Source organism: Leuciscus leuciscus (genome assembly GCF_965113295.1).
Source record: "Leuciscus leuciscus genome assembly, chromosome: 12".
Lineage (NCBI taxonomy): Eukaryota > Metazoa > Chordata > Actinopteri > Cypriniformes > Leuciscidae > Leuciscus > Leuciscus leuciscus.
The window spans coordinates 19,737,298-19,752,851 of NC_138736.1; the positions used below are offsets into that span (position 1 = coordinate 19,737,298).

General features: G+C 36.5%; 1 protein-coding gene across 8 annotated transcripts in view; it reads left to right on the forward strand.

Moving 5' to 3' along the window:
- ptprua (protein tyrosine phosphatase receptor type Ua) overlaps positions 1–15,554 on the forward strand; it is a 309,103-nt gene that overhangs the window by 269,538 nt on the left and 24,011 nt on the right. For 4 of the 8 annotated variants that reach the window (XM_082186693.1, XM_082186695.1, XM_082186694.1 and 1 more), the window contains 2 exons: positions 6,131–6,167; positions 14,389–14,486. In XM_082186693.1, coding sequence (XP_082042819.1) covers positions 6,131–6,167; positions 14,389–14,486 — 135 coding nt within the window. Of the gene's footprint in view, positions 1–5,679; positions 5,734–6,130; positions 6,168–14,388; positions 14,487–15,554 lie in introns of all 8 variants that reach the window. The other 4 variants (XM_082186689.1, XM_082186692.1, XM_082186691.1 and 1 more) reach the window with 2 other exon arrangements.

The window sequence follows — 15,554 nt, forward strand, 5'->3', positions numbered from 1 at the left end:
AGAGTGAGTTTAAGAGTGAGATGATGAAATCCCAAGTTTATGCACTTATAAGACATGACCTGGAACGAACCATCAATCATTAATTTAACCCTTCTATCGTTTCTTAGACAGGTTATTAAATGTATATCAATACACCAGTTCAGCTTTTAGTCTGGAGGTATACTTGCTGGTCTTTGCTTTTGGGGATTCCCTTTTGTTGCGTGAAAGGGGTTTTCCGTTCGTTGGCTGGTGTCCTTGTGCCTGGGTCTGTGGCGGCCAGTCACGTGGTGTGCTGGCGGAATGAAAGTCATTGTTTGAAGCTGGCTTTGCAGAAGAAACGTGGCTCAAAATCTTGTCGCAAAACTTTATTTATTTATTTATTTATTTATTTATATTTTTAAAACAGGAAAAGATTAAGGACAATCGGGCCTGGCTCAGTATAAAACTGATTTTCAGCAGGTTCCTGCTCTGCAGAACATAAAAACCACATACAAAACAACGCTCACACACTAGACAGCTAGAGACAACAACAGACACACAAACCAAGATATTGGGCAACAGGAGGGGCTATAAAGCCGTCTCAATGGTCACAGACATACCTGTCCATTAAATGTTAAATTAAACTTAACTTAGAAACTCATCCTGGAGTTTCATCCGAGACTCACAACGGAAAATAAAGGAAAACTTAGAAAAGAAAAGACAACTTAGACGAGAGTAGTAAGATGGCTTGAATAAAGCTGTTGAACCTGTTCTTCTAATCTTAATTTGGGTTCTTTGTCTCTGCGTTTACATGGTTGCTAGTCTGATTGAGATCATCTTCATCTTTTTCTGCCCATCTCTCTTGAGAGTGGTAGCAGAGCGTTTCTTGGGGGTGAACCCAGAGAGCTAAAGTTAGAGAGCAGAGTTAGAGAGAAGAGAGAGAACTTTGTTTCGGGTCTAAGATTTTAAACTCAAAGTTTGTCCAACCTCCAGGATGAGTTCTGGCCAATTAGACACTGGCTAAATTTAGGAGGTGGCGTTCTTTTCTGTTCTGATCGTAAATTATCTTATCTGGGGGGTTTCCTTACTAACAGAGAGAACAGAGTACATGATCAGTATTATAAGAATATGAAACATTTTACACAGATTTCAATCAAGCCATCTTTTGAATCAAGAGCATACGATCATACTGATATGAAACACAACACACTTTAATTCAAACATCTAACAGTTATAACATTACATGAGTTATATGGTATCTAAGCATATTAAACACACATATAAGTTGCAGACACAAAATAGAGTTATGTAGTTGCATGATGTTTGATTGTAAGTCCATTGAAAATTGTTCTTGAATGAGTTTTATGTATACTGTAGGAAAAATCTCAGTTTTCTGGTTTAGAGAGAAAGGGACTCTGTTTGTTGTTCAGAGGTCCCAACGGGGAAGGGGTCAGGAATGTTGTGGGGGAAAACAACATCTGCTGGTATCGATCCGTCTTGCACACTATCGAAGTTGACCAGTTCTTCAGTTAACCAATACAAGTATTTGGTTACAGACTCTCTGGAGCCTGGGTGATTTATAGCTGTGGTTTGTGAGATTTGAATCTGGAATGTGAGGACTCTTGTGTCATAAAATATGCATAAAATATGCATAAAAAAATAACTATCATTCTAAAATGTTTAATAACTTTTGAGTCGCTAATCCAATCTGTATGCTTTACAATGCACCGTAAAGATGAGATTCTCAGCTTTCCTGTGCTATCACGGGTGTCTCTATTGGTCATTCAGTGGCTCCGTAGTGCCGGTGATTGCGTCATCAAAATCTGCAGCAGTGATTCGTCAAGGAAACACATGTGGTTTCTTTCTCTGAGCCAAACAGGAACGATTGTTGATGCTTAGTCCCACCCCCATGCCCAGATTCGTCCAAACGGTCATCAACTCAACCAACAAACATAGTGATTGGTGATTTTAACAACCAATCACGTTTCTTTATACATTTTTAACAAACGCAATGCATTGAAAACTACGCATGAAAACTAACGGATGCAAAGCTTTTGACCATAGCGCAAAACACGAAAGAGCGCAAAACATGAAAGAGCATAAAACACGAAAGAGCATGAGTATGTAAAAAAAACAGCAGTACAAATCGGAGGATGTGTTAGAATTGATTTTTTTTAAACGAGTCGTTAGACCTGGTGAAACCTTCCGATTCAGAAGATTGTTTGAATCATTTGCACTGTTTATTTATATTTAGTTTGTGAAGATTATTTGCACTATTTGTTCATTAGCACTCAGTATATTACCCTCAATGAACCATTTCTTCATTTGCACTGTTTATTTCTTTTTGTATTTAGTTTGTGAAGATTATTTGAACCATTTGTTCATTTACACTCTGTATATTGTATTGTTAGTATTTATATTGCACAGTTGTCACTACTTGTTATATTGTTTGCATTTGTTGTTCATGTTCAAATTATAATATAATGTTCTGAAGAAAAATGTTTGCTTCAGTGTTCTGTTGTAATATAACAACTTTTCTATTTACTTTACTTCCTGAACTTATTTGGACACATCTACATTGTCAGTAAATGTAATACACCTGTTTTTACTCAAAAACGCCTAGAATAATATTATAATAAATGGCTATAACTTGGTGAGGGATTGTTACATGTAGACAAAATTTCATCTGGAAGTCTAAAACAACCAAGTCTAACTTTCTACAAGAAAAAAAACAAAACTTCAGGGAGTTCTGTTTGAGTTCACACTGAAAACACCACATTTTTTGCTGCCGTTTTTCTTAAAATCCTGTTAATTTCATAAATTCTCTGACAAAAGAAATGTAAAACTGGGACTTTAAATGAGCTAGCTGGAAACTTTAGGTTCTCCTGTTTAAAATGATATATGGCACTTGATGCTTGCTGCTAGAATGGGTTAGAAAAACAAAGAAAAGTACAGGCGAGTCAGGCGCCCCAAAAATGTTCTAGGTCTTTAAGGGTTAATAAACGAAAATAACAGTGATCCAGACAAAAAAACTAAAACAAAAAAACAAACAATCAAGGAGCCGTTGCGGCCTATAAGAAAAAAAGGCACCAATTTGTTTTTATCTTATGTAAGCATAAAAAGTTGTTTTATTTTAAATAAAAACACGTAATTTCTGTCATCCTGTAGTGTTTACATCTGCCCTCCTTTTATAGTGTCAGCTGGAACTAATTCACTTAAAGTGGCAACTGAATTTTTTTTCCAACCTGAGAATTATATACAGTTACAAATTGATCTTTTCACAGAATCTGAGCCATTGTCACAGACCATAATTATGTCAGCCTCACTTGGCCATTTGAGTGTAGTTTGGCCTCCTTCTCAATGCATAAGTGTTTTCATATGTTGAGTAATCATGTAGACAACAGGTTAAGTAAAAATATTATGATATTTAGAATGCTTATCTCTATAGTAATATTTTTTTTTCTTCTAGCTGACTTCTAAACTAGCTTTTACTAGTTTATGGACATTTTATGGCTATTCTGAGGTAAATGTAACGTTATGTGACCTATTGTTTACAAGCTATTTTTATTTACGTCTTTAAAGAGAAAAATGATGATCGGTTCATGTGCCGCTTGGACTGATGCGTCTACAGAGATTTGTAAAGAGCCACAAAGCCACATGTTTTGTTTGAATTTCATTATAAATTTTACATAATTTGAAAGCTGAGACTTTGTTTATTAAAAGTAACAAACATATTAAAAGTAACATTAAAAGTCACAAAGCTTATTGTGATTATTGGATGGCAGGTGCTCTAAAAATAACGTGGTTCTTGCATCAGCCGAAAACAGCATAGACTGAAAGATCATGCGAATAAGAATCAGTATCGATTAAAAAAGGAGAATTGTTAACAACAATCTTAGTGTCCAAAACAGCTGACATGTTTACCTGTAGTATGTCCACGTTATGTGCACAAATCCATACATTGCCTTTCTGAACTTTTACTTGGGTGTTCATTCATTGACACGGACAGATGATCCTCTGTGTCCCTGTCGTTTTCTATCTCTCATGCTGGGATAACTGGAGCCTGCTTTTTTATTAGCAGGTGTGCCGTCAGGTGTTCGACAGAGATGAGGACAGTTTGAAAAAGTCTGATATTTTGTTGTTTTGATGTGTTTTTCTGAAAGCTGATCCTTGCTTTCCCTGTGATATTTAAGTGTTTTTTGTATTTATGTTTTTACAAAAACTTTGATGTGCATCATCTTATTTTATTACATCTACACTGATAGGCTACTCATCACAGAATACGCAGATAAAAATACATTAAATGCATTTTATGAACGATAACATGTACATTTATATTGTTACCAGTGGCAAAAATATCACTCGCAAATTAATGTGTGGGCGCAAATGTGACCTTTCTAGGTGCAGTATGGAGCCCTGTAACAGTATTAATGCTGCAAAGTAGTTCAAGGTGTAAAGCAGCTCTTAAAAGACAATATCATAATTCAGCTCAATTTAGTTCAATGTTGATTTTATTTAGTTCAATAAGAGTGTGAATGTTGCAAAGTTTATTAGTTATTAATCAAACTCAGTTCACCTATAAAGCAGATAAAGCTCATCAAATTATGAAAGAAGCTACTTAGCAGCTTTACAGAAGGCAAGAGTGTTATTATTCAGCTCAATGAAGTTTAAGTTTTGTGTCAGTTTTGCAGCGTTCATCAATTTTGAAACTAATTTGATTCATAAATCAGCTCGACAGAGGACAATTGTCATTATCCAGCTCAGTGTAATTCAAGTTTTGACCAAAACCTCATCAGGCGACAGTATTGGAAATAATAATAATAATAATAAAACTTACTGTGAATAAGAGGCTGTTCTAGTCATTTAGAGAAATGTGACACCACATATTCCGAGTTTGTCTACAAACAATTGTTAAGTTGTTTTCACAAAAGGCTGATGCATATCTCATTAAATGCTAAAACCTTTTAGTTGGGTTGGGTTGACAGATTCATATTTTGTACAAATTTGGACGGATTCCCCCAGCCACCCAAACAAAAATGCACATTGTTTCTACACAAACATTGAAATTACCCCCCCCCCCCCCCAAAAAGAAAAAGAAAAAGATTTTGGCCAATATTCATTTTGTGTCTCAAATAATCATGGAATCTGGTCTGTCAGGTTCTGGTTAACCAATAGTTTTACACCACAGGTGACCCAAGAGCTGGTCTTCTTCTATCTAATGCTGTGATTCGTGGCATTTCATGCTTTTCAATTCATGTTTGGCATTTAGAATGCAGTGTTCAGATATGTTTGAACAGAGATAACATTTTCTTGTATTTTCTATACATGAGTAAATTCAATTCTTAAAGCTCAATATTAGATGATACATACATGGACACACTACAGATACGTGTGAATATTTGCCTGTTTAATCAAATGTCAAGGATAAACGCTTTCATTTTTTGAGATACAGAGATGCATGTTCTGCTGTCACATTCTCAGCCACACTTAAAAAAGGTTTTTTTCCCCTTTATGTGATTTGGTGTTTCTGTCAGAGATTACATTTTGGCCTTGAGGTTGGGAAATATTATCATCCATCTCTACGCTGTGTTTTTATTTTTTCATTTGTTTCATTTTATTAAAGAAACATTTAACATATTCAGTAACAGTAGATTAGCTTGCTCATAATGGTATGGATAGCGTTTTACAGGATAGCTTAATAATGTCTTTCTCCTATCTCAGCTTAATGTGCAGAGTCAACTGCAACAATGGCGTGAGTTTGGAGACAACAATGGCGTGAGTCTGGGACAGCTTTATCTGTTTGTCTGACCAGTGGTGGACAAGGGGGAGTGTTTGGGAAACCAGTCATTGTTTTGTTTTCTATGTGTTTTTTTTTTGTTTTGTTTTTTGGTGATGCAAGTGGCACAGAAATTTGGCTACTCACTTCAACTTTTAATGGGATAAGTCAGAATATAATACAGAAATTTTGTTCAAATGCATTTAACATAACACATTTAACATAACACAATTGATTGATAATCTCTCTCTCTCTCTCTCTCTCTCTCTCTCTCTCTCTCTCTCTCTCTCTCTCTCTCTCTCTCTCTCTCTCTCTCTCTCTCTCTCTCTCTCTCTCTCTCTCTCTCTCTCTCTCTCTCTCTCTCTTTATCTCTCTTTATCTCTCTTTATCTCTCAGGGGTACCAGCGCTCCAATCATTTCATCGCAACACAAGGTAAGTCTATATACTTCTACTATATAAAATCACTTGTGTTTTTGTATTGTGTATTTGTTGATACAAATGTTTCATTTAAACATGTGAGTGTGTGTTTGTTTGTGTGCCCCAATTCTTCTACAATGGATTGAATAATTCATATGCAGATATTGTTTTTGCCGTTTTATCGTATTTTCTCTCTTGTCACACAACAGCACTATAGAATACTATTACTCTATTGAGAAAAAAAAAGTATATGATTGTATCATGTATGGGCTGGAAATGGCTGAGATTCATTGGGGGAGATTTTTTTATTATTATTTTTATCTTTTTTAAAATCTTATATAATCTATAATAACATCAACATATTTCATGTTTCCAAACAATGTTTTCTTAAGCATCAACACGGGCACATGAAAGGTCAATTGAACAACAATTATGAATTGTGTGTGGCACAAACTCTTCATTCAACACAATCTCTGCTTAGAGATAATTACCTGCTTAATTTTGGCCAAATCAAAGATGCATTGTGTAAGAATCTGCATATGTAGCGCATGTAGAATTTAACAGGTCACACAAACATAAAAAATAAATAAATAAAAATAAAACATGAAAATCACCCATTATTAAACACATCTAATGGTGAATCCAGTTTAATGGGAAAGGGAAGCTAATATGCATTCTAAAAATCTAAATAATTTTGAAAATGTATCTAGAATATATAATAATATTGGTTAATCTCTTTTCTTAAAACATGGGTTAAAAGGGTTGAAATGTTTATAAAACTTTTTTTGTTGTTTTGAGGATGTAACCATAGACATGGGGTTGTTTAAAAAAAAAAAAGAAAGTTTATTAGTTCTATTCTAATATAAGAATTCTCTGAAATAATTTAAAAAAAAAAAATTTTTTTCCTTTCAGAATTTAAAGAGCTATTAATGAGATGATCTCCCCCTCATTCTCATAACCTGTTTCATCAAATGATGTTATGGTGCAGTTTTAACTCAGTTAGCTGCAAGATATCCCAGTACTTCTGTGATATTGTGATCTGAGTTATTGTAAGACAGAAATAATGATAACTTTTGCCAAGCATGTCAGAGGTTCTGGGTTCTAATCCGCACTCATATAGTTTTTTTTTTTTTTTTTTTTTTATCAAAACCGATTATGTTTATCAGTGGTTGTATATCAGGCAAGGATACGTTTGTATGCATTTTGTTTTGTAATTTCACCGGAACAAATAGAGAGTCTCCTCAACGGATTGAAGCGCGCGTCCGAGTGAAGACTGTGCGCGAGCCACTAGAGAACACAGTATCCACGCCACTGATCACAGCGGCAACGAGCACATTGATCACTTAATTTCAAAAACAACACATTTCAGCGCTAGATCGCCTCTTATTTAACATTATCTAACGACCTTAGTAAAAAGTGGTGGGGACATGTCCCACCCGTCCCACCCGCAAATTACGCCTATGGCGAGAGCACAAGTTGAATTTGCTCAGCGAGTTTACTCTGGCGTTGAGTAATGATGCTCATTAAATATGCCATTGTATCCGAGCTGCACCAATCACGTCGGGTTATCTGATATAGGCGGGCCAGAGGCGAGCTAAACAGATGACAACAGCGCTGTGACGTCGAAGTCTTTAGTAAACATTGCAAGATGGCTATGGATGAACACCAGTTGTTTGAAACGACTTTGGCCGCTACAATGACCGAGTTAGACTTGCCTTTTTATCTAAAAGAGGAACAGAAGACGGCGCTCGAATCGTTCCTTTTCAAGAAGGGCGTTTTTGCTGTTTTGCCGACCGAATACGTCTAATCTACCAGTTAGCTCCGCTGGTAGCTAAGTGTATGGGGCTTGTTGTGATTGGTCGTAGTGTTATCCAATTGCGTGCAGTGCATGCTTGGAGCCGCCCCTCAAGCTGGCCGATTTTCATTAGTCGATGCTAGACCATTAATCTTTCAGATTTAGGTCTGGATTTCCAGGCTAGCTCTCTCTGGATCAGAACACAGATCTGAATGTTCGCTGTGATCGAACTTGTCAAAGGTTTAACAGACATAGAGCCTAATCGCTGTCATTTAGAAGTAAGATTGCATGGGTGTTTGAAACGAGTGTTTCAAAATATCACAACTATTTCCAACATTGATAATAATAAGAAAGATTTCTTGATAACCAAGTCAGCATTTTAGAATGATTCATGAAGGATCACGTGACACTAAAGATGGGAGGAATGGTTGTTAAATGATCTTTGATTTGGCCAAAATTAAGGAGGTAATTATCTCTAAGCAGAGATTCTGTTGAATGAAGAGTTTGTGCCACACACAACCAAACATTTTTTTTTTTTTTTTTTAAATCTAAGCTTTCATTGAAGTCAAAGAATTGAAAGTGGGGGGTAAATCATATTTTTAAATAAATGCTTTTCTACAAAACATGCTGGCAATAATTATTGGCACCCTTTTATTACTTTTGTTACTTATCTCCTTTTGCCAAAAAGCTATTTTTTTTGTTTTTGTTTCATCTGACCATAGAATCTGGTGGCTTTTGAAGTACCAGTCATGTCTGACAACTGATTATGCTGGAGTTTATTTTTGGAGGAGCGAGGTGGATTTTTCTTGAAACCCTCCCAGACAACATGTGGTGATGTAGGGGTTGTTTGATGTTGTTTTTTTTTTTTTTTTTTTTTTTTTTAAGCCTTTCTGACCCCAAGACTCAACTTATCTTTGCAAATCTTCATCTGTGATCCTTGGAGAGTCTTTGGCTACTCAAACTTTCCTCCTCGCCGTCCATTAGGACAATATAGACACACAGCCTCTTCCAGGTAGATTCGTAACATCTTTAGTTGATTGGAACTTCTTAATTATTGCCCTGATTGTGGAAATGGGAATTTTCAATGCTTTAGCCAGTTATAGTCAGAGCTAGACAATTTCATGTTCCTAGTCACCCTGGTGTGCTAAAATAATGTAAATATTAATGGGAATATATTCCAGAGATATTTTACTCATAAAACAATTCTAGGGGTGCCATTAATTGTGGCCAACATGTTATGGAGAAAAACATTTATTTCATAATGTGATTTACCCCCCACTTTCAATTATTTTACTTCAATGAAAGGTTGGATTTTTGCGATTTTTTTTCTTTCTTTTTTTTTTAGATAAAAGACCAAAAGGACAAACAATGCAGATTTATTTTTACAGCCATGTTTGATCATATTACCAGGGGTACCAATGATGCTGACCACAACTGTATATTAAAAAAGAAACTGTTATTATTAATTTTAAGAATATGTCACTATTGCTGTTTTTATTATTAGTATTAGTATTATTTATTATTTTAATGCAGCCTTGGGAGCATAAGATGCTTAAAACATTTAAAAAATTGTTGTAAATGATTATAAAGTTATACGGGTTTAAAGTAAAGTGATTCTCTGTCTCTCTTCTTCTATGGATATGTACAGCTGTCTGTAGTTTTGTCAATGTGGGTCTCAGCTACTCCTCAGTTCCAGCATGCTTGCAGCAGAAAACTGCACACTCTTACACACACATCTCATTTAATCTGCTCTCTCTCTCTCTCTCATGTTAGCCGTCAACACGCCGGGGCCACTGATCAACACAGACTCTCTCCAAACACAAACACACACCCGGCACTGCTGTGCTTTGTTTGAGCAGGTGCACATACACTCATGTGTGGGGTTTGCTAGGCTTGTTCTCTATCCAGAGGTTTAAACTGGCTTTAGGTCCTGAGATCTTGCTAGCTGGTGGAGCTGTGAAGGCCATCTGCATGTTCACATCGTAACAGCGCGGCATACAGATGTGCTCAAGACTCAATGAGCTTTTATACAAATATAAACGATCAGCCCTGCAGCTGCAGCCCCAAACCTCTAAAAACGATATAATAGCAACTAGAATATTACTAGATTTTTGGAGAAATTGGGACTGGCCCAACCAAAACTCAGCATGTTACAATGATAGGGTGATTTGGGTGTTGCTTTTCATTTTGTTTGGATGTTCTCCATGTTTTTGGTGCATTTCTATGTGGTAGTCACATTTAGAGTGGTTGCCAGATCATACTGATCATACATTTAATTAAAGGTTTTTTTTTTTTTTTTTTTTTTTTACATTGCTATGTGGTTGCTAAAAGTCTGATATTATGCATTATTTGTGGTTGCTAGACTGTTCCGGGTGGTTGCCATGGCTTTAATGTGGTAGGTAAGGTGTTTTGGGCAGTTGTATGGCATTGCTATGCAGCTGCTAACAGCAAACTGCTTTACAGATGTTCTGAACGTTTTTAACATGTCGCTTTTAATGTTTTGTGGTTTGCCAAACACATTCTTATGGAAATTCTTAACTGTTTTACATTTTGCCAAATTGGTGGCTGATTCATATGAATTTGTTTGACATCTCCTTTTGATGTGCCTGAAGCCGAATAGGCCTACTATTTTCAGAATATGTAGGCCCCTAAAGGGACATGGTGATGGAAAAAAATATATATTTAAATTATTTTGCGTGCTCTTGTTATTATATAGTTATGTAATTATATTGTAATCTGTGGGCATCAGGGAGCCACCAGCAAAATGTGCGCCCGCTTTTTATTTTCACTTTTCAATTTGTGATCATGCTCTGTGTATAAGGAGTGGCGGTACTGACCACACAATGTAGAAGATAACATATTTGTCAATGACACGTAGGGATATGTTGTGCTCCAAATCCTCCGACATTGTCTTGTCAGTCATCTCTCCTTACTATATTCACATGACAAGTGCAATCTGATGTACTGTAATGCAACCGACTACTGCAGCAAGCGTAACCTGTCCCTTTAGGGGCCCCATAGAATGCGTTATTCATTTTATGTGCCTTTCTGAATTCAGACTTATGCTTCGGGCACAATGATTTAATGCATATGTTTTTCGTACAGACAAAATGGCCGCCTCGTGAAATTATATTTAGATTTTCAGTACATTTTCTCATGAGCTTGAGTTGGTTTGCCTGGGTATTATGGGTGGTTTCCAACGTGTTACTCTGTGGTAGGCAATTTTAGTACATTCCTATTTGGTATCTAACAGCTCTGATGTGTGGTTGCTTATGTTTTTTAAAAAAAGAGAGGCTCAGAAGACCTAAGGAAATATGAAAGTTGTTTGTTGTCTGCTCTGAAAACACAACAGCAGTTTTCTCCTGGCAGAGGTGCTTTGATTAACCCGGGCTGGATGTGTTCTGATGCTGTCAGCTGGGAAATGTCATTTCAATATGCCCACAAACACATAGCTGAAGAACAAATGTCTCCTCACCTTATATTTAAACCTCTAAAACTTTCCCGTTTTAACATTATTATGTATCATGAATAACCTCAGCTTTATCCTGGCTGTAGAGCAGAACGTTCAAATGTGATTTTTAGAAGATGTAGCTGCAGGCGATATTGGGAAAGCTGCATAGGAAGTGTGGCACCTGTTGTTGGCTGTAATTGTTTAAATGGGTAGAGAAGATAACAGACTCCTAGCCTGAGGGCAGAGTGCTCACGGCACTGACAGAGTCAGGGCGGTTATAAACCTTCAGCAGCTTTCCTTTAATGTTCAGAGCTCTGCTTTAATGTTGCCGTGTGTGTATTTCTGCATGTGTAGAGAAAAATGCACAAGGAAGAAAAGAAAGAGACAAGAGTGAACAACATAGAGGTTCGGCTCATGTTATTAATAGTAAATATTTTATTAGAGGTGTTTGCTAAGGCAAGCGTCACTATTGCTATTGCTCGTCCCTCAACGATAGTGTTAAAGGTGTAGTTTAACCAACAACAATTCAAATTCATCAATTACTCATCATCATATTATTCTAAACCCATTCGTTCATCTGTGAAACACAAATTAAGATTTTTTATGAAACTTTTTTTATCCCTCCATTGAAAGTCCACACAGCCACACATCAAGGGCTAGATTTACTAACAGCTTGCATCAGCGCAAACCCTCTATTGGCTTTAAAAAAACTACTGTCAGGACACGCAGTGAAAAATTTGCGCTGAAAAGGTGTGGACAGGGTTCATTTTGCGGTTGACCTTATTGCATATGCATTTGTTGGAGTTTCCCTTACTTTATGGGAGGAGACTATTTAAATGAATCATGCAAGGTGATTTACTAAGGTTTGCGCTAGTCAATTTACTGGTATTTGTGCCATTATTTACCGCCCAAAAAAAGCATGTCTTGTACCAGATGCTAATTTGCACTGCTCTTGGTAGATTGTGTTGGTCATTATGGAAATTATCTGGCTGTGTCTGTGTTCTTTAATTTGCGCGTCGTCAGTAGATCACACGCAGAACCTTCTACTCTTTTTGGCGCTTTTATGGAATTGCGCTCTCACGCTAATTTGCCCTGCTAACTAAATCTGGCCCCAACAATTTTTTTGATGCTTCAAAATGTTCAACACATTATACAAGTAATCCATATGAATTGAGCAGCATCTCAGTTCTTGCTCGTTAAAGGACAAGTTCGGTATTTTACACTTAAAGCCCTGTTTACAGATCGTATCTGATGAAATAGAACGGTTAAGATTAAAATTTGGACACATGCTCCTGTCCCGAGAATTTTAGGTTTATTTCGCTTTTGTGGACCTATTTTGCCAAACGCGTCACACCCGTGATTCTTCCGTTGAGAGCTTGAATAATAGACACTCCAGCCCAGTTGGTGGCGATAATGCACCTTTGCCAATTGCAAGCAAACCACGGGCATTTCATTGAATACACAGAAGAAGCAGAAGAAGAAGCGGCGGAGTAATATCGTAAAGGTGCTGCGGTCTCACAGTACGTCCTATTAAGTCAATGGAGCTGGACAAAAACTACGATAAAACCTGTTGGAATGCATCTTTTTCAGCGATTTTTGATGGAACATATCAGTGAACACCCCCTGACCACTCGGTGAGTTTCACGTCTTTGTAAACGAAAGTTTAATGTGTTTTTAGGACGGAATCTTCCAGTGCATATAGACAACCATTGTGGGGGTGGTGGGGGGGAAGCGAAATAAACCTAAAATTATCGGGACAGCAGCATGTGTCCAAATTTTAATCTTAACCGTTCTATTTCATCAGATACGATCTGTAAACAGGGCTTTAAGTGTAAAATACCGAACTTGTCCTTTAAGCAAGCATGTTTACATTTCTGTTGACCATATTTGATTGTGGTTTTTGTATGTGCATTGATCAATGTATTTTGTGAATAAAAGCCAACATTAAATCTGTTCATCATAAAATGTGATCGTATCTGTTCCATAGACTTGGATTAAACCGTTCAATTAATATGGATTACTTTTACAATGTCTTTATTAACTTTTTGAAGCGTCAAAGTTTAGGTTGTGTGGACTTTAATTGGATGAACAGAAATCTCTCAGTCTTATCAGTTTGAAATGAGAGTGCCATGCGTGTGAAAATTCCATAGATTTATTTTGTCTCAAAATTATATTTACACTATTCTATAGATAATACCATAGTAATATCTAGAGTTTTTTTGTTTTTTGTTTTTTGTTTTTTTCTTTTTTTGGCATGGTCAAGTAAGAAACTATTTGGAACACCCTAGGAGCCACCAAAGAACCATTCTAGCGCCTCTAGCATCTACAACCTATAGAATACATTAGCAACTGCATAGAAAAAAAAGAAAAATTCTAAAAACCTTAGCAGCTGCATAGAAACAAGCTAGAAAAGATCCAAACAACTTAGCAACCGCATAGAAACACACTAAAGTCCACCGAGAATGCTATAGCTTGGCCCTCATCACAGGGCCCAGGACAATATTCCCTTAATGATGGCCTTCCACCATAGCTTTCAAAATAGCGTCTCTCTCTCTCTCTCTCTCTCTCTCTCTCTCTCTCTCTCTCTCTCTCTCTCACACACACACACACACACACACACACACACACACTTTCATAACATCTTAATAACCACTAACCACATAGCAGTAAAAACACTTGCCTCAGTAACTGCATTGCAATGCAACACCCTAGCATCTTGGAACCACTCACATTTTCTTTTAGAAAATATAGAAATCTAGTTTCTTGCTGATATTACTCTCTCGATTTTCACTGCCTACAGTTTATCTATTCTCTATGAACTGATAGCTCTTCCGGCCTAGCAGCCTGCCATTTCTCTATCCTTATGTAATCCTGATCAAAGTGGTGACCCGCTATTTCACAAAACCACCTCTATTCTCTCTTTATCCTCCATTCAAATCATTCACCTCCCACAATTCTCCATGAAACCTTATTCTTCTCTCTCTCCGCAGGGCCCAAGCAGGACATGATCTATGACTTCTGGCGCATGGTTTGGCAGGAGAACTGCTACAGCATTGTGATGATCACCAAACTGGTGGAGGTGGGGAGAGTGAGTAGAATAACTCTACCTCTGCCTCCGGCTACCCAGCCGCCCCCTCCGCCCACTAATGACACCATCTATTACTAAACACTGACCACTGCAGTCCACAGCTGACCATTACTGAAGATAAACTTTACCAAGACACCCCATTAGCCAGAGAACATTCCATCTGATGAATGATTTTATCGCCCCAGCCATCTTGCATTTAATCGCACTTTCCTTTGTCCCATTTCCTCCAAAATACCATGGTTACTACAGTTGTTGTTAGTACTGTAACATCATAGTAAATTAGTATTTGATCTCTTTTTAAGAAGCTGATTTATTTATTTATTGGCTTCAACCAAGTTACCACAGTTGTATTGTAGTTTTACAGTTTTATGTGGTAGTAACTATGATATTTTGGCAGAATCTATAGTTAACCAAGTTTAGATGTATTTTTTGTTTTAGTTTTTTTAAAATCAAAATTTGGCAAATTAGGATGCCTCAACATGCAGCTATTCACAAATACACCTTACATAGATTCTAATAATTAGTTCCCCCTTCAAACATTTTGATAGTACATTGAAAAAAGAGAAGCGACCATGTAATTTATTTATATTTAAAGTGCATTTTTATGCAATTTTAGGTCTAATTGAAAATCAGTTTTTATACATATATATGTGGTTTGTTGATGTGCAGAACACACACTGGCTAGTTTTACTGACTGCAGAATGAATGTGTTGTTTTTTGGTTTTTTTTCTTGTTTTTTTCTATTTATAGTACAAAAACTTGATTAAACATTAACTAACTAAATGGTTTTAGTTTTAGCTTATGATGAGTTTAAGTTATAAAAAGGCAAATGTTGACCTACAATATTTATTAACCTACAATAAATAACATTTTGACTTGTGTCTAAAGAACATTGATTAAAGGCACAGAGGTCACTTATTCAAAGCAATGACAAAGGCGTAGCTTGATGATCCAAGTGTGTCCAACTGCAAAATTTCAATCCAAAATTCTTACACATTGTGCCTTTAAGTATGTTATTGTCTTTATAATTATGAATCTTTTTACTTTGTATGCATGTATTTGTCTTTG